The 24,965-nt window shown below is 39.8% G+C and overlaps 1 protein-coding gene across 1 annotated transcript in view; it reads right to left on the reverse strand.

Moving 5' to 3' along the window:
• Window positions 1-24,965, reverse strand: part of HUWE1 (HECT, UBA and WWE domain containing 1, E3 ubiquitin protein ligase) — a 152,893-nt gene that overhangs the window by 42,161 nt on the left and 85,767 nt on the right. Inside the window, exons 29-46 of the mRNA XM_011946573.1 lie at window positions 23,958-24,149; window positions 19,024-19,240; window positions 18,330-18,452; window positions 17,223-17,460; window positions 16,258-16,488; window positions 14,866-14,988; window positions 14,269-14,364; window positions 13,420-13,689; window positions 12,270-12,422; window positions 10,677-10,804; window positions 10,385-10,466; window positions 8,282-8,458; window positions 7,461-7,620; window positions 6,833-7,191; window positions 3,836-4,031; window positions 2,413-2,580; window positions 1,142-1,287; window positions 644-710 (exon numbers count right to left, since the gene is read on the reverse strand). Of these exons, the coding sequence (XP_011801963.1) occupies window positions 644-710; window positions 1,142-1,287; window positions 2,413-2,580; window positions 3,836-4,031; window positions 6,833-7,191; window positions 7,461-7,620; window positions 8,282-8,458; window positions 10,385-10,466; window positions 10,677-10,804; window positions 12,270-12,422; window positions 13,420-13,689; window positions 14,269-14,364; window positions 14,866-14,988; window positions 16,258-16,488; window positions 17,223-17,460; window positions 18,330-18,452; window positions 19,024-19,240; window positions 23,958-24,149 (3,126 nt within the window). The remainder of the gene's footprint in view (window positions 1-643; window positions 711-1,141; window positions 1,288-2,412; window positions 2,581-3,835; window positions 4,032-6,832; window positions 7,192-7,460; window positions 7,621-8,281; window positions 8,459-10,384; window positions 10,467-10,676; window positions 10,805-12,269; window positions 12,423-13,419; window positions 13,690-14,268; window positions 14,365-14,865; window positions 14,989-16,257; window positions 16,489-17,222; window positions 17,461-18,329; window positions 18,453-19,023; window positions 19,241-23,957; window positions 24,150-24,965) is intronic.

A 24,965-nucleotide genomic window follows, 5' to 3' on the forward strand; every position in this document is an offset into this window, starting at 1 on the left:
ATAGTGGGCAATGCTTCTCTTGAATCAGCACCATCATCCATACTATACACTACATATGGCCAGTAAACCCAGTAAAATGAGTTAACCAATATTTCACTAATATTAGCCTTTTAAATTTATCTCCAGGAACTAGTATGATTTTAAACAAAATGTCTCCTAATTTGGATCACAAAGACCTTTCCTACATAAGGAGAAGCAGCTCTTTAAAGGTCTCATTAGACTTACTTCCACGTGACATTTTTCTAGTTCATGGTGAGTAGTCAACGGGCTCTGTTAACACTGCTGGAAGGCAGGAATCCACCACGTAAAGTATGTAGCTAGAATAGTATCACTGGCACAAAATCTCTGTAAGTCAGCTTTTAGAAGCCCCCAAAATAACTGTGGGGTGATTTAAAAAGTTAAAACTAAAATATGTTACCATAGCAACCATTACTAGGTTGGTTAACTTATAGTTCCATTAACTTTATCATATAGAGACTCTTTATTTACAGAACACCGAGCTCACCTGAGAAAGTTCACTTAGACAAGTAAACGTTAATAATTAAGTATGTATTCTCCTCCCCACTGCACAGGACACCCATAGTTTTTTCAAGTTGTTTTCCTAAGGAATAAGAACATGGAAGGGAGAAAAGCAAATCATTACCCTCTCCTTGGGAGGTCCCAGATGCGGAAGTCTCAGTGGAGGCACCATCTGCAGCAAAGACCTGACTCTGTAGAAGAAGAAAACTCCTGAGCTATTATGAATTTCAAAAACACCCGTCTGCAAATGGCAGAACTCCTTCCCAGGATACTGGCTTGGAATGCCACAGATTCTCTTTGGCCAACCTTTTAACCACCTTACACCTTTATACTATAATCTGTGGGAAGCTATTATAAATACAGTGTCTGGGAGACTGCAGCGGGAGGTGGGGAAGGAAAAGGAAAAGAAAAAAAATTAAGGAAACAGTTCTAATCCTAGGAGAGGAAAAAAAAATCTCCAGGGATACCCCAATTTTGTCTTTATAGTCAACAGATAATTTACAAATACATCAAAATTAATACTTTTGAAATTCCCCTGGGATAGCCCTAAATACTGAGACATTTCAATACACAGGCATTAAAAAATGAGAAGAAAGATAATATGCTGTTGGAATTGACTTACATTAATGGAAAAACCTGACTGCGTATCAAAGTCACTGCTCTGACGCGTAAGTGACCGGTACTGCTGGTATACATCATCACCCATGTCTTGCAGGAGCTGGCCAACCTCTTGGGTCATACCCCCAGGTTTAGGATCAGATTTATCTGCTAGAAAAACAGTAACAACCATCAAAAACAAAATAAACCTCTTCTACAACTGGACAATGTTAATGCCTATCTAGTAGTCTTGGTCAATTTCACATCAAGTGGCTATGACTGTTTACATGGTGATATTATAGATAATGTTAGAGTGCCTCACCCTAATATTACAAAAACTAGTCTTGTGATCACAGGCAATTAACTTAGGCTCATTTTCCTAAGCTGTAACTACAAACCTTAAGTGAACACATCTGGCAGTATTGCTCATGCAGTGGTAGGTCAATAAATGATTGCCACAGCTATATAGCTAAACTATTTCGGGGAGGAGGTGATAAGATAGGGTAAAGATTCTGGGGTGGTAGGAGAACCAAGGAATTCTATATGGATCAGGGTGCTGTACAGATGAAAAGCACCAAAGTCAAGACTCAGATTTCTTTTACTTATTAAAGGCAGTATTCATCAATTTTTGGCAATTCTGTGGACCTATTAAATAAGTATGTCCTGAATAAAATCCAGAAGGACCTTACTATAATGAAACCCTATGTTCCAAGCAATTCAATCATGACTTTCCTAGTGCTTAGAAGATGCACCTTAACTAGGAATAAAGGTGGATGGGTGTGGTGGTCTCAACAGTTAGGAAGCCCAGACACACCTCCTAATATTGTCTCCAGCTCAATAAACAATAAAACAACAATAAAAAGGTTTTGCTTGAGTATGAAAACATTAGAGACTTCCTGGTGTCTTATTTTCAACCTCTCACAGAATGCTATTATGTCCTTTTAAATCTTTGTTCACTCTTCCCCCTGTATGGTGTGTATTCTCATATAACAGAACTCTGGCAATCTCCTCATCCATGAAAGGTTCATTTTAGAAATCACATACACAAACAAATTTTCTTACCTATGCACCCTCACTAGGTAAGGTGCCTCACCCTAAGGATTTACCATCACCCTGGTATGTCATACTATATGACTATTAGCTTCTTCAAAGACATGCAATGGGTATCTTATTCATCTGAGCCCCAGAGTATGGGCACATAGCAAGTGCTCACTAAGCCATGAGTTGGCTGAAATGACCCAGGCAAAGTAACATATCCTCTAGTGCCCAGTCTCCTGAGGTAGGCTAGCCACATACCTTCCTCTGGAGCATGGTATGCAGCCAGAGCATTCAGCATATCATAGATTACTTCCTTGATAGTATCAGGGATGACAGGCAGAGGTGAGGGCTTCAAAGGGGTGGTCTTCACCAGCTGTACAGCATTAGGGCCTTTAATTCTAAGATTCTCAAATTCATCATCTGAAGCTAAGCCAAAATGAGAGAGAAAAACCAATCATGAACCAGTACCTAAACTACGTTATTAATAAAGACTCAGAAGGGTGCATGTGTAATATACAAGCTTGAGATAGGAGACCATTTTCAATTAATGCTCAAGTACTCTACTATAAAACCTGGTTTCTACTTCTTTAAATTCCACAGGATTTAATACAGCACTACCAAATAGTAAAGGCTTGTGTTAGAGAAAACTGGTTTTGAAATCCAGTTGTTACTTCAACAAACCTCAATTTTCTCACTCTTCAAATTTATTTTGAGGATTAAATGAGGATATAATTGAGAAATGCCCAGCACAGGGGCAGGCACATAGCTAGAACTTCCAAAATAATTTCATCCCCTTCCCAACTTTTTATTAAAAAACAAAACAAATCCAACAAACCTACAGAAAAGTTCAAATAGTATAATATGATAAACACCTATATACTTTTCATCCAGAATTACCAAGTGACTACTCCTAAATACATCTACATGTGGCTCCTAAGATCAAGGACATACGTATTTTTTCTTTTTTATTACCAAAAAAGTCAGCAGAGAGGAGATCAAGGGTATTTTTCTACAAAACTGCAATACCATTATAATACTCCCCAAATTTAACAGATACAATTATATTACCCAATACATAGCACTCAGTTTTCTCCAAATCTCCTTTATCTGCATCCACAGGCCAACGAAGGCTGGCGGTGATTATCTCTCTAGACTACTTTTCTCTAGAAGAAATGATCCTGTATTTTTTTTCTTTCATAACATTAATATTTTTGAAGAGTCTAGGCCAGTTGTCTTATATAGAACACCCCACAATTTGTATTTTTCTAATTGTTTCCTCATAATTAAATACAGGTCAAACATTTCTTGACAGGAATACACAGATGATGTCTATTTCCCACTGTGTTACACGAGACGTACATCCATTTAATCCTCAATTATCACTTGATTTGTAAACCATTAACTATATGTAAAGCCTACTGCCCCACTAAAATGAGCTCTTTGAAGGGAAGGACTAGAATGAATGAGTCCTCAGTGTCTCTGGCAGGGATTACAACAGGGCAAGGCCCAGAGAAGCTACTGAAATACCTACTGAATTGACCCAAATGATCAACTAGCTAGCAAATGTCCTAATAGTTGCCTAAGGAGGCTCTTCAAGTCACAGACCTCCTCATAGATAAATTTCTGGATTTATACCAGATCACAAACTTAATCTCAAAGGCCAGGAGCAAGTGAAACTTACCAGTTCCTGAGCCTCGAGGGGCAGGAAGGGCGATGCGGATACAGCAGTTGGCCACTTCTGTGAATATGTCTGGATTGCGGCATGCGGCTGGCCCAAGGACACGAAGGATGTAGTTGATCTCCCGAGAGCCGAGGCTGCCAGACACAACACCAGAGGTAGTGCTACCAGCTCCACTTGTAGCTGCTGAGCGAACAACCTAGTAAAGAGAGAAAGAAACACCGCCGATTAAACACTACTTTCTAAAAATACAACTGCAGTCAAGGAAGAGTTACCAAGACTAAAAGCTTTTGATTTTTGGGAGAATGATATTTCATTTTTAAGTACTGCCCCATTCTTTCTTGATTCAAAAAACCTGGCTTATAAAAAAGTTGCAGCATGTCTCAAAACTGTCAAGTATTAGACCAGACTGCATGTCATCTTTACAGAAAATGGGAGATGTGTCAAGACTATAGATCCCACATAACTTCCACATTAAAGGGTCAGCTCCTGAGCCTCTCCGAACTGTCACAATTTTAAATCAGAATGGTTCAAAAATATGTAACACTGTAATCCACTTAGTGTACAGGAACACAATTAAATATTTTCTTTATGTCTCAAAGTCAACCATCAGTCTGAGATAATGATAGCCACTGGAGATACTGAACTATTTATATATTGTTTGCCTTGATAACATACGGCTTACATATAGCTATGCTTTTGCTCTTCTCATAAAATTGCTTGTTAATAATGGAAAATCCATGAAAGCATGAAGAAAATAACTCAATTGTATTATTTTCCATTATCTATAATTTCGCAAACTACATGCGCACAATGAAAAACATCTTTTGGTATCTTAATGCCTTTTTCTTTTTTTAATCAAATCAATCATGCCCTTTAGTGATTATAACCTCTGTATCTTGCCTGTCTGGCTGTAATTATAAAATAATTTCCATTTAATAAACACAGAAAAGTTTAATTTCAATATAAAGGATGAGCCATAATTTATCCAATCCTCTACTGCTGGACATTAGACCTCTAGTTTCTTGATATTACAAGCAATTCCACAGTGAACATTCTTACACATGCATCTTGGCATACTTGATGTTAGTTATCAGGTAAATTCTTAGCCATAGAATTTCTAGGTCAAAGGATAAACCGAGAGTATCAAACTGCCCTCCAATGTAGCTACACCAATTTCCACTCCTACCAGAAGTTAAGAGTATGCCTGCTTTTCCACACCCGTACTAGTAATGAATAGTATCAAGAGTTTACATTTTGGCCGGGCGCGGTGGCTCAAGCCTGTAATCCCAGCACTTTGGGAGGCCGAGACGGGCGGATCACGAGGTCAGGAGATCGAGACCATCCTGGCTAACACGGTGAAACCCCGTCTCTACTAAAAAATACAAAAAACAAGCCGGGCGAGGTGGCGGGCGCCTGTAGTCCCAGCTACTCGGGAGGCTGAGGCAGGAGAATGGCGTAAACCCAGGAGGCGGAGCTTGCAGTGAGCTGAGATCCGGCCACTGCACTCCAGCCCAGGCGACAGAGCGAGACTCCGTCTCAAAAAAAAAAAAAAAAAAAGAGTTTACATTTTGCCATCTTGATACCTTAAAGACTGTCACTGATGTTCCTTTGTTCCCCACACCCCAACTATAATTTACCTAAAGTTTAAAACTTTAAAAGTTTTCCCTCATCCGATGAGGACTTACACTTTCTCCTAGCACTTTGAACTTGTAACTTTTAAACATTTATTTATAGAAAGTATTTCAAGTTTCTAAAATCAGAATTGAGTTGTATACAGTTGTTCCTTCCCTGCTGGGTTATCTCCTGGACTGTGGATCACTGTACAAGCTACCTTAAACAGCTCTCTCTCTTGATTTGGCACATGTGAGGTGAAATCAAGCAGGCTGTGTAAAGAACTGCCTGAAGAATCTAAAATGTATACTCAGATATACAAAAACTGATACCACTTTTCTGGCAAGTTAAAAATACTTGTAATACTTTTTGATCCAATTACTAAAAATCCCTAAGTAACCATCTTAAACATGAACAAAGTTAGGCACAAAAACGCATATTGCAACACTACTTATAAATGCGGGAAACAATGTCCTAAGAGAGGAAAATGGAAGCAACGTCTAGTAACAGTCATTATTGATGACAAAGAATCAGTAGAAGAAAGGATTTTGTAGAAGTACTGAGAAGGAAAAGCCTCACTAGTAGGACATTTGCCCCTCACCCCTCCACTGTTGTCTTTTTTTTTTTTTTTTGAGACGGAGTCTCACTCTGTCACCCAGGCTGGGGAACAGTGGTGCCATCTCGACTCACTGCAACCTCCGCCTCCCAAGTAGCTGGGATCACAGGCCGTGCCACCACACCCAGGTGGTCTTGAACTTCTGACCTCAGGTGATCTACTTGCCTCGGGCCTCCCAAAGTGCTGGGATTAGAGGTGTGAGCTACCACGCCCAGCCTGTTGTCTAAACTTTACAAATGTTTTTATTTTTTATAATTATGTTCCTATTTCTTCCACTGCTTTGTAAGTTTCCCAAAATATAATAACCTGTTTTCTGATCTGCACAATGGGTATTTGTTAAGTGTCTATCACAGTACCTGGCAGATTACAAACATTCAAAAAGCTTTAACTATACTTTTATATTCCAAAATACACTGTTTTGAGAATATGCTCTTGGCTGAACACCTGAGAGGTACTCCTACAAAGGAATGATTTTGAAGGTATGAACTTAGGGGAAGGTATCCCAGTTCTTTACTAACAGTTTTTGGCTTGGTTAATGAAACCTAGATTAAAAAAAAAAAAAAAGAAACCCAGATTGCTGGAGAGGACTTTCTAGCAATAGGATCATCCCACCCAAGCACAGAGCTGGAAAATTCTGTTGGGCGGAGTATAGAGTATACATATCCAGCTATAAATATGTAAGAAGAACCAGAAGTCTATTTGTTCTCAGAGCAAGGAGAACAAAGGTATGATGTAAAGCTAAACCAGAATCTGATACAAAACACACTCACCTTTTCCATGGTATGACGAAGGGTACAGGGGTCCTCAATGATGTGTCTTAAGAGAAGGGTGACCAGGGGAGTAAACCCATTGAAGCCTGAGCTCTGGGTCAAATTCAAGATCATGCGGGTACTCTTCAGTTCTGCAAACATCATGGCATATTTGTGGTCCCGGGTGAGCCTCAGGCAGAGACGAAGGGTGGCATGCAAAGTATCTGGGTCCACAGGGACTCCCAGCATGCTCACACAGGCCCGGATTAAAACAGTCACCATATCTTCTGTCAAGCCCTGGATCAGGATCTCCCCGATTTTTGTTTCCTCCAGGCTTGTCTCCTTTTCAGTGTTTGTACCCTCTAGGGCCAAAGGGGTATCTATGAAATGGGAAAATAACAGTTTAAGACAGTTTAACTTGACGTTTATTTCCTTCCACGTCTCCCTCCTAAGTAACTGGCCAAGCACGTGGGTCCTATTAAGAGAAGCATGCCAAATACCAATTTTAAGACCAGATGAAAAAGCGTAAGGGAGGCCTATATATCTTTAATCTGTTAATCAAGCTGATGAAAATAACTCGCAATGAAACTGGCCAGACCTTAAGCCACAAAGGCACATTAGCTTTAGGTAAAACACTCTTGGTACATACCATTGCCTTTATTTTCTTTACGTTTGATATCCATTTCTTTGCTTTCTTCCAGCGTCTTCTCTAGTTCCTGTCCATTGCTGTTTTTTGAATTTTTATTCAACCGAGGTACCCTGAGGAGAGTCAGCATCACAGGGCGTCGGTTCCCTGTTTCCTCATTAACCTAGGAATTCAAACAGACATTAAAAAAACCTCTACCAAAAAGGAATTATAAAGGTGGGGAAGGGGAGGGACATCTCCCAGATAAAATGCTACAACAGAAGGACCTCTGGCAATTTATCTCACCTGTATCATTTACAGAGAAAAAACCTGAAAGTCCCCAGAAGGCAAGTGGCATACACAAGGCCTTATAATGAACTGTAAACCTTCCAACAGAGCAAATACCATCCTTAACCACTCCCTAGCCCTTGACTAAACACTTAAAATCATTTCTAAGAGGGATAGTATCAAATTGCCACAGACCCAAGGTCTAATCAATGACCTTAGGAAGACTCGATTTTCTGAAATCTATACTTAATTAGGTAATGGTAACTCTCCTCCTCATAACACGTTAGGAATGCTGGTTCATAAAGAAGAAAACCAAAACACCCCTCTTTTTGATAAAGTTTACAGTAGGGGTGTCCAATCTTTTGGCTTCCCTGGACCACACTGGAAGAAGAATTGTCTTGGGCCACACATAAAAACTACACTAACGATATTTGATAAGCTAAAAAGAACAACAAAAAAAACCTCAATGTGTGGTGTTGGGCTGCATTCAAAGCCATCCTGAGCCACATGTGGCCTGTGGTCCACGGGTTAGACAAGCTTGGTGAGTGAGCATGTACCTGCACCATTGTAGTGAACTGGACAGTGTATCTTCTTCGGCCTGCAGTGAATCGCACACTTGTCTCTCCAGATTTCCAGGCAGAATCAATAGTGCTATTGTTGCTTGCACTGTAACTACACCAACGCCCAGAGCGATCATCAAACCAGCGCCAGTTGTTGCTGTTGGATTGCAGGTACTGAATATAAAAGTACAAAGTTTCTTTGTATTCCTTTCAAGGTTGATTATTAGAAAAAATAGTAACTTCATCAGTGTTCACTGCTAAAACTCAACCAGGAAAAAGAAATACACTAGACAATTAATAAATTTTAAAAACCAAGAGAAAAACTTTCACATGCATTTACTCTCACATTCCTTAGTCTCTCCGCTACACGTTTAAAATCGTGTCTTCTAAAGTTCAGATGATGAAAACTTAATCCCTAATTTAACAGTGTTGGGAGGTGGGGCCTAATAAAAGATAATTACATCATGGGGACTCTGTCCCTCACGAATGGATTAACGTCATTATCCAGGGACTGGGTTAGTTATTGTGACTGGGTTGGTTATAAAAGCGAGTTTGGGCCAGGCGCGGTGGCTCACGCCTGTAATCTCAGCACTTTGGGAGGCCGAGGCAGGTGGATCGCCTGAGGTCGGGAGTTCAAGACCAGCCTGACCAACATGGAGAAACCCCGTCTCTACTAAAAATACAAAAGTAGCTGGGGTGGTGGCGCACGCCTGTAATCCCAGCTACTCGGGAGGCTGAGGCAGGAGAATCACTTGAACCCGGGAGGCGGAGGTTGTGGTGAGCTGAGATTGCGCCATTGCACTCCAGCCTGGACAAAAAGAGTGAAACTCTGTCTCAAAAAAAATAAAATAAAGTGGCCGGGCGCGGTGGCTCAAGCCTGTAATCCCAGCACTTTGGGAGGCCGAGACGGGCGGATCACGAGGTCAGGAGATCGAGACCATCCTGGCTAACACGGTGAAACCCCGTCTCTACTAAAAAAATACAAAAATCTAGCCGGGCGAGGTGGCGGCGCCTGTAGTCCCAGCTACTCAGGAGGCTGAGGCAGGAGAATGGCGGGAACCCGGGAGGCGGAGCTTGCAGTGAGCTGAGATCTGGCCACTACACTCCAGCCTGGGTGATAGAGCGAGACTCCGTCTCAACAACAACAACAAAAAAATAAAAAATAAAATAAAAGAAAGTTTGGACACCTCTTCCTCTTCCATCTTCCGCAACAGAAGGATGCAGCACTAAGGCTATCACCAGATGTGGTCCCTTAGATCAGCCTCTAGAACTATGAGCCAAATAAACTTGTACAGTTTATACTAACTTTTTTTTTTTGGAGACAGGTCTGGCTCTGTCACCTAGGCTGGAGTGCAGTGAAGCAATCTCGGCTTGGTTCACTACAACCTCTGCCTCCCGGGCTCTAGCCCCACCTCAGCCTCCTGAGTAGCTGGGACCATAGGTGCGCGCCGCTACGCCTGGCTAATTTTAGTATTTTTTGGAGAGATGGGGTTTCACCATGTGTTGCCCAAGCTGGTCTTCAACTCCTGAACTCAGGTAATCCACCTGTCTCAGCCTCCCAAGGTGCTGGGATTACAGGTGTGAGCCTACAGTGCCCAGCCTATAGTTTATAAATTAGTCCGTGGTATTGTTATAGCAACAGCAAAACAGACTAAGGTACTTTTCCTAGACAAAAAAAACTATCTACAGTCCCTTATCTTGCCATCTTCTACTTTCCTTTTGTTTCCACTGATTTTCCCTAAAAGGGGAATGTTCACCTGAGATGTACTGAAACAAAAATCCTGTTCCCAAGGACGTAGTGAGATGATGTGGCACAACAATCTTGATCTAAGGAGTGTTTGCTTTTTGGAAGGATTGCTGTATACTCAGTCGTTTACATAACAGAAAAGCCACTCCTCCTCTGGAGATAGCACGCTCCTTCAAAATTTACTTCCACAGTAAATTATTCAGAAGAGAAACCTAGCTAGGAAAATCCCTAAAGAGATTTATACATTGGTCAGAGACTTCTACATTCTTCACTACTCTCTCATATTCTCTTCTGGTCTACTCTTGTCTCAGGAAGCTAAACCGTCCTGCAATCACACATACTACATTACACACCTTAGTCATCTGGGCTCTCCTTTTTGAGGAGATGGCTGTCTTTTCATAGAAATCAATCAGGAGCAACACTGGTGTGATCCACCTAAAAAAGAAAAATGATCTGTTTTGGGCAAGCAAGAAACTTGCACGAATTGGGAAAATATATCTTAATTTCATTAGGTGCTTCCTTTACAATTTTAAAACTACAGAAGTACCACAAATTTGCCCCATACATGCCCCAGAAGAGTGCCTGATTCAGGCCCATGTCCCAGGGAAATAGAAATGAAACTAGGATAGATATAGGGTCACTCACTTTGGGGTCTGGACTTCCTTCTGCTCCTTGGCTGCCTGGAGGCAGGGCTGAACCACTTCCAAGAGTTTGATTAGGACATTAAGGATGCCACTCGATTCAACCACCCAAGCACAAGGTAGCTTCAATTCCTGATAGATCAAAGGGAAAAACAAAACAACCAGATACCAATTTCTACTCAGTATCAAAGATTAGCATGGGATAGCGGAACATAAGGGTAAATAATAATAGAATTGGTTGAATTCAAATTTTACCCCTTAGCACCTACCAGTTGTGTAATCTAAGATGTGTTAAATTTTCTAGGCTTTGGTTTCCTCATGGGTCAGAGGAAATAATTTTTACCTTCAGAATAATTGTGATGATTGAGGTTTTATATATATATATTAATATAAAGTACCCAGTGCCTGGCATATTAGTATATGCTTAATATGGAAACGGTTTATCACCTAGGCTGTGCAGTCTAACGGTGTTGAAGTTGTAAAGGTTTAGATTTACAGAGAAATTTTATAATCTTTCAAGGAAAATGGAATAATTAAACACAGTTAATGGTTCGTCTTACTGGGGCTACACTAAAGTGTTACTTTTAACAGGAACTCACTGGAAGTAAATGTTCAAGGATAGGTAATTATTTAAATGAATTAGAGAACATTCAAAAGATGGAGTAATGTGTATAGCAAATAGGAAAATAGTCATAATAAAACAAAAAGAATATAAAACTTTCTATACAGTCTTATCGCAATTGTTTAAATGAACAGGAAAAAAACACTAAAAGAAAATACAAGACTGTTACTTGTGATTTGTTTTAGATGGGGGTCCATGAATGATTCTCTCTTTAGTACTCTGAAACCTTTCCCACAAGTACCTCTTTACAAAGTGCTACAGTAAGAGTTATCACTTCCATGATAAAGGAAACTCCCAAGGCAGCTGTTACACAGTTTGACTCTTATATTGGACTTATCTCCTGAGTATGTAAAGGGTTCACTTCATTAAGTTCAGGTTTTAAAAATAGTGAGCCACAGTTGAAGTCATTTGACCAAAGTCAGTTGCCTTCTAGTTCCTATGTTGGTTGGATCAGGTCTTGCCCAAACCACTCTCTTGCCTCAAATAATCTGCTGACTAAATAGGCAAGGAAAAGAGAGAGGAATCTGATTCCATCTAATACCTATTACCTCAATATTGACCACATTCAATTTGCATACCCTACTCTAGTATGTGGCTGCCAGTGAAGTTTCCTCAGAGCAAAAATATTCTATGACCAAGCTCTTTTAGTAATTTAAATACGTTTCTTTTAAAGTACCACCTCATAATTCTGACTCAATTCAATTAATGCTTGTTCTCAGAAGCCCTTCTCACATAAATCCAAAGTGATGCATACGACTTTCCTAAACCCAGATAAAACTGTTGACATCACTCTAACACAGAATGCTGTATTTTTATACGTAATCATGTGCATTTTAACCTATCAGAAACTGGGCTCATGAAATGCAGGACTCATGCCTTATTCTTCTCTTTATCGTCTTCAATTCCTCATATATGGTAAGTGTTTGGTAATTCTTTCATAAATGAATTACAGGGCCCCAAAGATCTAAAACTTACCTCAAAAAGTAGCGTTAAAAGCAAGATTCTAGTAGCCAAATTGGAGGCCTGGGGCAGTGTGGCCATCTGACTTATCCACTCTGACACGGTTTTTGTGTCACTTGTTGTCAGGGGAAGAGCAGCTTTGATCAATACATCAGCAGCTTCCCACACCTAGAAGAACAAAGAAAGGTTTAAGTCACGGAACCTCAGAGCAAGATGAGGTTTCTGAAAATATTCTCAATCTTTTAAAATACTCCCTCCGCCTCCAACACATCCACTGAAGAAAGGTAGGTAAATCTAACATATTTACCATAGGAATTTAGAATCTATATCAAAAGATGTATGCTACTACAGGATCACCACTAAACAATTACTTTATTAGGCTAAACTATAAGAAGCCTAAAATCTAAGTTAAAGGAAATGATATTTTAAAACTTCCTGGTGCATACAGTCAACCCCAAAAAGGTTCTATCAACTTACACTTCCGTCAGTAATCTTTCATTATCTCTCAGAATTACTATTAAAAAAGACACTAAAACTTTCTGTGAAAAAAAGTTTTATCCAGTTTTCCTTTACTTACGTTCTCATGCATTAAAGTTCTATTTTACAAAGCTCAGAAAAAAGTTTTCCTTTATTTCTTTCCCTGCTTCTAGAATGAACCATTATATAAAACAAGATTCCAACAACTTAAATACAACAGAAATGTTAACTGGCTATCTGGGTGTGGGGATTTAAGGTAATTTCTTTCTTATCCCACTTCTATAATTAGCATATAGTAATTTCATAATGAGAGAAAAGAAAAAGAGGGCAAATAACAGGTCACAAGTATTCATCAGGATGGGGACTCAGTTGTTCAAGTCGCTGTTACATAGGAAAAAACATTCAGTATTAGCCCAGGGGACGAACTTGACTCAAGGGTGCGGCACATTTTGGACATTTTAAGAGGAAAGTAGAAAAGGAGAGCTTTGTTTTTCCCTTCTAAAGACATTTTTGTGTGTGTGATGTAGTCAATACACTGTTTCAGGATTACCAGATCGAAATAATCCAAATAGAGAATATACCCCTATCAGGTAGAATGAAAATATGCTGATTTTTCAGAAATCAGGTTTTGACACAGGCAGACAAACCACTTCACATACTCCCCTCTTCTGACCCCTTGAGAGCTCACCTGATTGACTACTTGCTTCAGAATCATGTCACGATAATCTGCTCCATTACGTTTGATTGCTGTCATGATGAGGTCACACACACGGTATACTGTGTCTGGCAGCTCATCAAGAAGGTGGAAGCAGCCTGGCAACATAGTATCTGTGAAAGTGTGGAGCTCATCTTGTTCCAACGGGTCAGCATCCTGGAACTTCTCTAGACATTTAGCCTCTTCCTCTTCCTGCTTTTCCCGAGCTTTCCGTTCCTCTTCCTCCTTCCGGCAAGCAACTTCCTGGAAGCAGGGAAGGAAGTGTGAATAGTACACAGGAGAGAAGGAGGAAAGATAAGAGAGACTCTGAGAATGTATTTGCTCTACCATATGAATACCCTCAAGCTTCTCCTCAAGCAGCTGATACTTTCATCCAGGGTGTGGCAGCCACAAAGTTTAAGGCAAGACAGGGAAGGTAGAAGGGAGGGACGCTTCAAACAACTTCCACTGTCAAGTCATTTCTAGCATTCTATACTACCTCCTGCAAAATCATTTCTAGACACTGTTCTATATTCTCTGCCAGCAGGGAAAATTAAAGTAACTGTCACCTAGGAATATATAGCCAAGATCGGCCTAATGGCACTACTGAGTACACTTTGGGTCTCTTATTTGACAATAAAGATTAATGCTTCATCTGTCTCCCTTAAAGTTTCAGGTCAATACAAGGTAGCTCAATGACAGATGGCAAAGCTGGGATTAGCACTCTTCTCAGGTCTTCCCTTAGATTTGAATTCTATCATTACTTTGCAATTACAGCAGAATGTTCACAGAATACTAAGATTCCTATGTCATGCCCTTTAGGATGCAGTGTCCTATAGTTACCTCAGGTGACTCTGCCCTTTGATCCATTGGAATATCCTGTCCCAGAGACATAGCAATTGCTCTCATCATCTGGTCCTCTTCAGACATGCTGAGATCCTACAGAGTATTAAGAGAATAGCCAGTGAGGAGACACATTCAAAACAAAGAAACCCAACGAGACCACCGCAACTCACAGGGAATCAGACATCTTGTGCTCAAGCTAAAGAGAGAGGAAGGGGCTCAAAATGCTGCTCTTATATAAGTCAAAACCAATCAGGCTTATGTGGTTACTACAAACAAGAACAGATGAGGAAAATCACATGTAAAATTAAGTACAGAAAGGGGGCTTCAATGTGACCATCTATTCTACATCTTAGAAAAGTGTGCCTCTTCTATTGTTTTGTGACTGGGGATTCTTCTGAAAACAAAGTATAGTAATTTGTACTGCTAGGGGGCAGAAAACTTCTGTTATTATGAAGAGAAAATACTGGCATGGACATGTCTGAAAATGAGAAGCAGTTTATAGAAAGGAAGACCAATGACAGAATAATAAGGGGAAAAAGGACTTCAGCAGTCAAACCAATATCCTGGAAAATCACTGCTCCTGAGCCAACTTACCCGAACAACTCCTCCCATGATTGGAGGGGGGTGGGTTAAAAGGTACTCTGTGGCCTGCTCCATGGTGCTGGTGTTCAACAGTGCCTCCATGGCATGTTCCCTTGTGAAGCCCATGTCCATGAGCTACATAAAGAATGCAAGGGCTCAGAATCACATAATAAGAGAAATCCAAATACATTTTTAAAAGGAAGGAACCTTTTCAAGATGGAAATAACTTTTTCTAACTTCACCTGAGCTGAGAGCATTTATGAGCTAGGGCAATTAGCTAAAATGAACAATCCTTTCTGTTTGGTACTTCTATAACATTCTAAGCTACACATTGGGTAAGGAGCCAAGAAGATTCTCAATTTCACCCTCTAAAAAAGTTAGGAGGGGGGATGCATGGTTATTATGATTAACAGAATTATTATAATTAAAAGATTGAGACTCATACAAAGAAGTATAAATTGGTCCCAATTTTCTGGAAAACAAGCTGGTAACAGACCAAGTGCCTGAAAAACTGACCTAGTTATTCTACTACCAGGCAATAATCATGAGATGTACGTAAGGATTGGTACATAAGGAAACTATACAACACAGTGTTAAAACATCAAACTGTAAGAAAATTAGCATCCAACAATAAAATAATGACCAATTAGTAAAAAAAAGTTCTTGATAACAGCAATACAAGTATACATATTGCTTGATGTTAATGATGTAAAAATTAGGCACAAAACTGACTGAAAAAGGAGACAATGACTATCTTGCGTGATAAAATTATGAATGCCTTTTAAAAGTCTTGTATTTTCCAAATTTGGTAATGAGAGTACTAAAAAACGGGACAAGTGTATATAGTAGACAGATTTGAACAGGACTCTAGACACAAAGCTAACACACATCCATACAAACTCCAGGAAGAAAACGTTAAAATGCTCTTTGAGATGGAAGTGGCAGGACTTTACGTGCCTCTCTCCCCTCCCCTCTTTCTAGCCTCCCAACTTTTAAAATGCCCCTTATACATTTTATTTGCAAGTGAAAACAAAAGTTTTGTAGGTGACCAAGGTTTCAGAAAGCTCTTGTTGGAGAATAAATCTGGTTCACAATATCCATTCTCTTTACAGGTTAACCAGCAAGTTAACTGACGACAGTCTGCCTCCCCTGAGGCAGTAGGAGGCTACTGAGAATACTCATCAACATGCTTGAGAGGAGTATTACCTGTGCAGAGCATCAGGACTATATTCCAAGTTTTCCTCAGGAGAAAAAAAAATAAATACTAAGAGAAGGAGCAAATTTAAACTGTCTCCTGGTTAATGTGATCAGGGACTTAGTGGCGTGTGAGCTTAGAAAATCCATAAGCATCACACTCCACTGGGTGCAAAGTCTGGACCCTGGAGTGTGAGGCCAGCACCCTACCTGTTGCAGTTGTTGCTGGTTGACTTGAGGTTCTCGGCGGGAGCCACCTTCCTCTTGCCCTGTATCCTCTTCTCCTCGAGACCCCTCCTTCTCCTTGCTTAGTCTCTCTCGAATCACAGGTTCTCCTCGGAGGATGTGGCACAGAATGGCCAGCATGGATTCAGCCATTCGTCCACCATATACCTTCAGAGGTTTCCGGTTCCATAGGTTTTTGATGCAAGTAAAGGCTGCCTATAAGTAATTTGAAAAGTGTGTGATAATCATTTTGCCTCAATTCAAAGCTCAGATTAAGTTAAAGACCTATGGAACAGTCCTTCCACAACTAGTACCAACAACAAAATCCTTGGCCAACATAAGACGGTCTAAGGAGGCACAGAGAAGAGGCATTTTACTCAACCTGAAGTAGTGATATAGTTTGCAATATTTGCTCTGCCTAAATCCCATGTTGAATTGTAATCCCCAATGCTGGAGGTGTTTGGGTCATGGGGGTGGATCCCTCATTGTTTAGTGTTGTCTTCATGATAGTGAGTTAAAGTGTGTAGCACCCTCTCCACCTCCTGGCTCCTACCACGTGACGCGCAAGCTCCCACTGAACTTTCCGCCATGACTGTGAACTTCTTGAGAACTCCCTAGAAGCCCAGCAGATGCTAGCACCATGCTTCTAAAGCTTGCAGAAACTGTAAGCCACTTAAATATCTTTTCTTTATAAATTACCCAGTCTCAGGTATTTCTTTATAGCAATGTAAGAACGGCCTAACGCAAGTACCAATCTGAAATTTACAGTTCAAATGTTTATCACGGAGAATTCTCAAATGGTCTATACTCCGTTACGTAAGGCAGCCCTATGTGGGAGCTGGATCCAATGGTTCTTAAATAAGCATGTTATTTCATTAAGCAGGACAAAACAGAATGGGAACTACTTCGCATGAGAAATTTCTTTTGATTTTAGAATACCGACAACTCACTTTCTGAGTTACCACAAGGAAGCGGAGTGCACTGAATTGGGGAAAGTTCTGGACACCTCCAGGCAATTTGGCAGGCAGTGAATGTGGAGATTCGAGCACCGTGGTGGGATTCACCATCTTCTCCACCAGCATAAGCCAGGCATCTAGGAATTCTCCTGTGCCATCAGGCAAGTCCGAGTGTTCCAATCCCTCAGAAACAGGAACTTTACCTCCCATGGACAGAGCCCAGTTGAAAGTTCTAAATTCAAATAAGGAAAAGTAGACAGATAGAATATTAGTATTTTACCCTGGCAAGGGGGGTTTACATCTAAAAGGCCCCCAATCTCTATATTGCACTACATGTCCCATCTTCTTAGAGCTATTACATCTAATCTGTCCAACAGTTTTCAGCTACACTACTTTTTTTTCTTTTGTTCCACCTCCCCTCCTTTACTTTTCAGTGTCTTAAAAACCTAAACCAGCCGGGCGCGGTGGCTCATGCCTATAATCTCAGCACTTTGGGAGGCTGAGGCAGGTGGATCATGAGGTCAGGAGATTAAGACCATCCTGGCTAACACGGTGAAACCCCATCTCTACTAAATACAGAAAAATTAGCTGGGCGTGGTGGAGGGCTCCTGTAGTCCTTGCTACTCGGGAAGCTGAGAAAGGAGAATGGCATGAACCCGGGAGGCGGAGCTTACAGTGAACTGAGTTTGCACCACTGCACTCCAGCCTGGGCGACAGAGCAAGACTCTGTCCCCCAAAAAAAACCTAAACCTATGAAATTCAGCTTGGAATCATCTGACCGAGAAAACCAGAAAAATTATATTCAGAGAAACAACAGAAAAAGACAAACCTATTTTAAAAACCCATACTGGGAACCGGAAGCCACACAAGAAAAAGCAGAGACCCTTACAAACACAACTCCAGGGCAGGCTAAATCCTAACCTCCAAGGTAAATGGAGACAAACATGGCTACTTCCCAGAACACTGAAGGATACAACCAATGGCTATTTCTATATATCCCACTGTTACAAGATAGGGTACTTAAAAACAGTGGGCTGGGAAGGCACACAGCAAAGACCAAACTCCAAGAAATGCTCCTCTGTGAAGCAACTTGATCCTTACTCAAAAAGAGCATTGTGGCCTCCGGAGCAGAGAAATTTTTGCAGCATGAGGTGGTAGGGATACTTCCTCTCATCAAACAGCATTGGGGATGTGAAACCAACTGAACAGATGAAGAATGTCAGCCTGAAGGTGGAAAAAAAAGGCAAAACTTTAACCTTCTGTAAAGCAGACACAGAAGCAATAGGAAATTCATGTGAAAGGCAAGAGTAAAATTTACACACTGAAGTGACACCTCCCATCTACTAAAGAATACAGGATGAGTATCCCTATTAGAAAATTCAAAATGTTCCAAAATCTAAAACTTCTTGATTGCTGCCGTGACGTTCAATGGACATGTTCACGGGAGCATTTCAGATTAGGGATGCTCAACTGATAAGTATTCCGCAAACATTCCAAAACCCAAACAATTCCAAAATTCAAAACACTTTCTGGCCCCAAGCATTCTGGATAAGGGATACTACCTATGTAAGACTACTGAAATACAGTTTGATGGTAAATACCTAAAATACTACCCATGTTCTATACTGGTACAACCAACAAAAGTAACTTACACTGCGTTTTCTACGGTAAACAAGGGACCTCCAAGTTCTCAAATTCAGTGGCTCACTCTCCATTTTAAGTAGTATAGGAACAAATTACATGTTTTTTTGTTTATTGTAACGTTCTAGTCCCTCAATCTCAAGCTGAACTTCACCTGAATCGGGGAGTAGGTGTATATGGTGGGGGCTGCCAAGATAACCCCTTAGTCAAGAGCTTAGTGAGAGCTGAGGCTGTTGATCGAGCGGCAGGTGTCGGTGCTGTAGTGGTGCTGGCAGCATGATGGCTCCTTCTCTGGCGGACAGGAGATCCCACACAAAGTTTAACAAGAAGTCCGAATAGCTCAGCAAGTGCTCGGCCTAATCTGGAGGAAGCTGGAACCAGAAGCAGAATAAGACTGTACAGTATTCCCAGAATGGTTTAATTACAACGGACATATTACCATTAACATATTTTTATGACTCACCACTTCCTCCTACAACCCCTAGTTAATGCTTGGATTTGTTCTACATTCAATGATCCAAAAAGGAAATCCCACAAGGAACAAATGCCACTTTTGACGGTAGGAGACAGATATGTGCCACTCAATAGACATCAAATGTAAAAGACAAATAAGCACTCATACTGTTACAGGAACATAAATTGAAACCACCTTTGTAGAAGCAACACAGCAACATGCACTATTTAAGTTAAATGATATCTAGTGGATGATGAAGTCACTGAAAATGCCTACAAAGAACTTTAAAAATGCCAAAAACGATTAACCACTTAGATAAGAAAAGATTACTGACAATATACATAGTCTGATCACAACAAAAAATATGTAGTCCCAGAGGGGGAAAAAAAAAAAAACTAGGAAAAGCATGAAAATTGTTACAAGTAGCTTCTTAAAGTATTAGGCAGATTATGGACATCTCAATTTTTCAATTTCATAGGATGCTTTTCAATATATAATTGAACAGAGAAAAGGCAGCACACAAATACAAGCATATGTAAAAGAAAACACATAAAAAACTGAGTGCTTTTCAACTTCTCTTTAAATATTTTATGCGTTTTTATATTTCTACAATGAAATATACTTTTAAAATCATAAATGAAAATGTTGCCATAGCATTTTAAAAATAAACGTTATTTCACCATGATCCAGAGACAAGAAAGGCTAGGTCTGAATCAAAGTACAGCTGACACTTGATCAACACAGGTTTTGAACTGCAGATGTCTACTTATGTGTGAACTTTTTTTCAACAAATACATTGAAAACTTTGGAGATTTGTGACGATTTGAAAAAACTCCCAGATGAAACATGTAGCCTCAAAACATTGAAAAATTAATAAAATTATGTATGTCACAAATGTATAAAATATATGTAGATACTAGTCTATTTTATCATTTACTACCACAAAATATACACAAATTATAAAAATTTAATATTTATCACACACACATACACTTATGATATACGGTGCCATTTGCAGTAAATAAGCAGAATTGAACAACTGGATAAAATTTAGTACATATTATACTCTGTAATAATTTTGTAGCCACGACACTGAAACCATGATACTGTGGTGAGCTCAAGTGTTACCACAATATGCTTAAAACACTGTGTGAGGCTAAGCACTTCTACATGAACAGTTCATCTCTCCAGTAAATTGTGTAGTGATCTCTCACGGTTCTCACATTATTTTTCATGTTTACCGCAATACCGTAAACCTGGAATAAACCTGGGTCACTCTAGGACCCATATGAAGTGTCACTAGTGATGTTGGAAGTGCTCCCAAGAAGCAGGGAAAAATCATGACACTTCAAGAAAAAGATGAATTGCTTGATGTGGATTACAGACTGCCCATCACTTCAGGAAAAATGAATTCAGTGTAAAGACCATTGTTAAACAAAGAAAAGGAAATTAGTGAAGCTGCTGCTGCAGCTACACCAGCAAGCTTGAAAAGCTTGCACTTTTGTGAAATCTTGTTATTTCATATTGAAAATGCACGTTTATGTGGGTACAGGATTGCCATAATAAAGACAAACCTATAGATTCTACTGCAATTCAAGAAAATAATGAACTCACTATATGAAAACTTAAAGCAAAAGGAAAGTGAAGGATCTAAAGCTGGAGAATGTAAAGCCAGCAAAGGATAATTTGGTAATTTTTAGAAAGGTTTGGCTTAAAGAATGTCAAGGTAACAGAAGAAGCAGCTTCTGACAACCAACAGGCAACAGATTAGTTCCCAGACACCACCAAGAACATCACTGAGAAAGGGTATCTGCCTGAATGGGCTTTTCATATAGACAAAAGTGCCCTATTTTGAAGAAAAAGAGAAGGCCACAAAGGACATTTATTAGTAAGAAATAGAAGTGAGCAGAGGGATTTAAGGCAGGAAGGGACAGACTCACTCCTCTATTTTGTGCAAATGCTATTGGGTTTATAATCAGGACTGCCCTTACCTATATAGCTCCTAACTTCCGAGCCTTGAAGGAGAAAGATAAACTACCAGCTGCTGGTCTTTTGGTTGTACAAGAAGGCCTGGGCAACAAGACCCCTTTTCTGGATTGGTTCCATTGATGTTTTGTCTCTGAAGTCAGAAGTATCTTGCTAGTAAAGGAATGCCTTTTAAAGTTCTTTTGACATTAGACAATGCCTCTGGTGACCCAGAGCCCTATGAATTCAACACAAAAGGCATTGAAGTGGTCTACTTGCCCCCTAAAACCACATCTCTAATTCAGCCTCTAGATCAGAGAGTCATAAGGGGCTTTAAGGCTATTACACACAGTACTCTAAGGAAAGGATTATTAATGCTGTGGAAGAGAAGCCTGACAGAGGGAACATCACGAAAGTCTGGAAGGATTACACCACTGAAGATGCCATCATTGTTACAGAAAAAGCCATCAAGCCTGAAATAAATTCCTGTTGGAGAAAACTGTCCTGATGTTGTGCAGAACTTAATAGGATTTATGACAGCGCCAATCAAGGAAATCACGAGTTTGTGGATATGGCATAAAAGGTGATGGGTGAAGAATTTCAGGATATGGATCTTAGTGAAATTCAAGAGCTAACAGACACCACACCAGAGCAAGTAACAGAAGACATCTTGATAGAGATGAGTGCTTCTGAATAGATACCAAATGATGAGGAAGAAGACATAGAGAAGCAGTGCCAGGAATCAAAGTGACATAAGACAATCTGGCAGAGGGTTCTGATTACTAAAGAATACTTTTGACTTCTTTTATGATGTGGACCTTACTATGATATGGGCACTGAAACTAAAACAAATGGTGGAAGAAATATTGGTATTGTACACACACATTTTTAGAGAAATGAAAAAGCAACCAAGTCAGAAAGAAAGTACTGTGTATTTCCACAAAGTTACACCAAGCATGCCTGCCTTTCCTTCCACCTCCTTTACCTGTTCCGCCTCTACTACCTCAGAGACAGCAAGACCAACATCCCCCACTTCCTTCTTCCTCCTCAGCCTACTCAATGTGAAGACCACCCAGATGAAGACCTTTATGATGATCCACTTAATGAATAGTAAATATACTTTTCTCTTAAGATTTTCTTAACATTTTCCTTTATCTAGCTTACTTTAAGAATACAGGATATAATATATATAACATACAAAATGTGTGTCTATTGATTGTTTGTTATTGGTAAGGCTTCTGGTCAATAGATAGCTATTAGTAGTTAAGTTTTTGGGGGAGTCAAATGTTATACATGGATTTCTGACTGCGTGGAGGAGTTTCCTCAACCCTATGTTGTTCAAGGGTTAAATCTATGTCTTCTCAGGATGTACATGCACATATAAACTCATTGTGTAAAAACAGGCTCTACTTGAGCCTAGGTTACATATACTGCTCAAATTTAGTAATAAGCTCAAATGTACGCAGTATAGGAACAAGGAAACACTCCTTTCTTCTTCCTATTACATCCAAATTAAGCTTTCTTTATCCTAATTAGGGAATAGGCTATGGATATGGGTATACCCAGACTTGAAAACCTAATGAATCCAATCATTGGATTTACACTTTCTCACCACTGCTTTCAGGTGAACAGATAGCAAAGTGGCTTAAAGGTAGTCCAAAGACAAGGCCAGTAACCAAAGAGAAACAGTACATGGACTGGGTTCACACAGAAACCCCTGAACGCTCCAAGGTCAAAGAAGTATGACAAAGCAAGGGGAGAGAAATATGTACATGTTCTTGCACGGTCAATTTTCCTTTGAAGATAACATTGGTAGATTTTCAAATTAAAATAAATGGAGAATTAAACTAATTAAGAGTAAAATGTAAAATGCAATGGGAATTTGAGATAACAAACGGAAACGCCAAAGGCCATTTTCTGTTTGCTTTTACGAAGGGCCCCAGATTCCTGTAAGTTAGGTCTCCATTTTCCACTAAATTAAGGTGCCAGAAAGTGATGACAATTTAAGAACACACAAATAAGTTCCCAAACACTGGTATTACATTAAAGGGGGGAAAAAAGGGCAAAGACAGACCAGTGCAAATCATTAATGCAGTTTTATATGCTGCCAATATAGTCTCAATAAAGCTGCCAAAGTGACTTTAATATAAAACATCTATCAGACTATGTCTCTTGCCAGGTATGTTCAAGGAACACAAAAGGAGAAGACTAGGTGGAATAGCCAGAGAGTTAACAGGGAATCAAGACAGCTTAATAACACAAACACCAAAGGAAGAATATTTCTAGATGGAGATGGTGGGTCAACTACCATGCGGCAGACAAGTGAGAAAGAACTTAGGACAAGGACGTTATAGATGCCTTGCTGAGACATTTCAGTGAAATGGTAGGAGCAGAAGCAATATGCAATAGTCGAAGAGTAAGTAGGAGGAAGAAACTAAACAAGGGAGGGTAGCAGATATGGCTCTCAAGAAGGGATTCGGTCATCTCTGTATCTGTAGCAGCTACTACAAAGCCTGTCACATAGCAGCCACTCAACAAAGGACACTTGAAAATGAGTCTCAGAAGTTTTAAACTTCCTTAAATGAAACAACATAGCCTTTCCAACTCAATCTGTTTCAGGACTAAGGGACTGAAAGCCAGAAAAGGTAGGAGAAAGGAGAATGACTCACCTGATAGCAAAGGCTTGATTTGCTTAATTCTGGCAGCCATTGCTGGTGTGATTTTAGATTTGCCCTTAGAGTCTGAAGCAGTAGGTTCATCTGTCTCCATGGGAGCCAACGTGTCACCATCTAGCCCAATGCCTTCTAATAAGCCCTGGGTAGAAGCATCCATACTTCCAGCTGTTCCATCCTGTTCCCCATCTACAGATGTATAAGAGGGGAGCAACAGGACAATGTAGAGCCAACATTTACCTAGTTCCTTGAGAAGTACCAACAAAGATTACCTACAGTTTTTGTTACTCTTTCAATTCCCATGGCTTCCTAAATTTGAAAAACAAAAACACAACCCAAGTATTGTACTGATATGCTCCTCTGTTTGGAGTTCTAAGTACCTAATGCTGACATCTTCAAATGACAGCATATGAATAGTATTAACCCAGGGCTACCTTGGAAGACTGTTGTAGGCACAGCTCAATCCAGAGGGTACCATTCACATGGACTACAGTGTGCACAGTGCCCAATGCTGTCAATGTGGATGCCCTACTAGAATGTTACAGCTTGTTAAGTTCAAACTGGACATCACAAATTACCACTGGAGAATTTTATTCCCTAGCATTTAAGAATTATGTATATGAACGTGAGATGTGTCTTTTTCTTTGGTATATGTGTGCTCTTAGATCTAAGAATGAGCTTTATGCAAACTTATAAAACAACTCACCAAGTTTTAATCTTAGCATTCCAGAAAAACTTTGGAGAAGTTGAGTCATTTTTGTTAAATGTGTTAAATAAATTGCTAGAAAAAATATATCTGTTAGAGAGGCAATTCTTTGACAGTGAATCTAATTTCATTCTCAGTTCTTAGTAAATTTATTCTTTCCCTGAGTTAAATTTGGTATATTTTCATTAAATTTGAGATTCTCATTTTGTCAGGTTTCTTTATACTTTATTAATGTTATCCCATCCCTCACAATAACCAGCTGTCATATGTTTGTTGGTTCTAAGCCTATGTCAGCTTTA

Source organism: Colobus angolensis, unplaced genomic scaffold (genome assembly GCF_000951035.1).
Source record: "Colobus angolensis palliatus isolate OR3802 unplaced genomic scaffold, Cang.pa_1.0 Scaffold250, whole genome shotgun sequence".
Lineage (NCBI taxonomy): Eukaryota > Metazoa > Chordata > Mammalia > Primates > Cercopithecidae > Colobus > Colobus angolensis.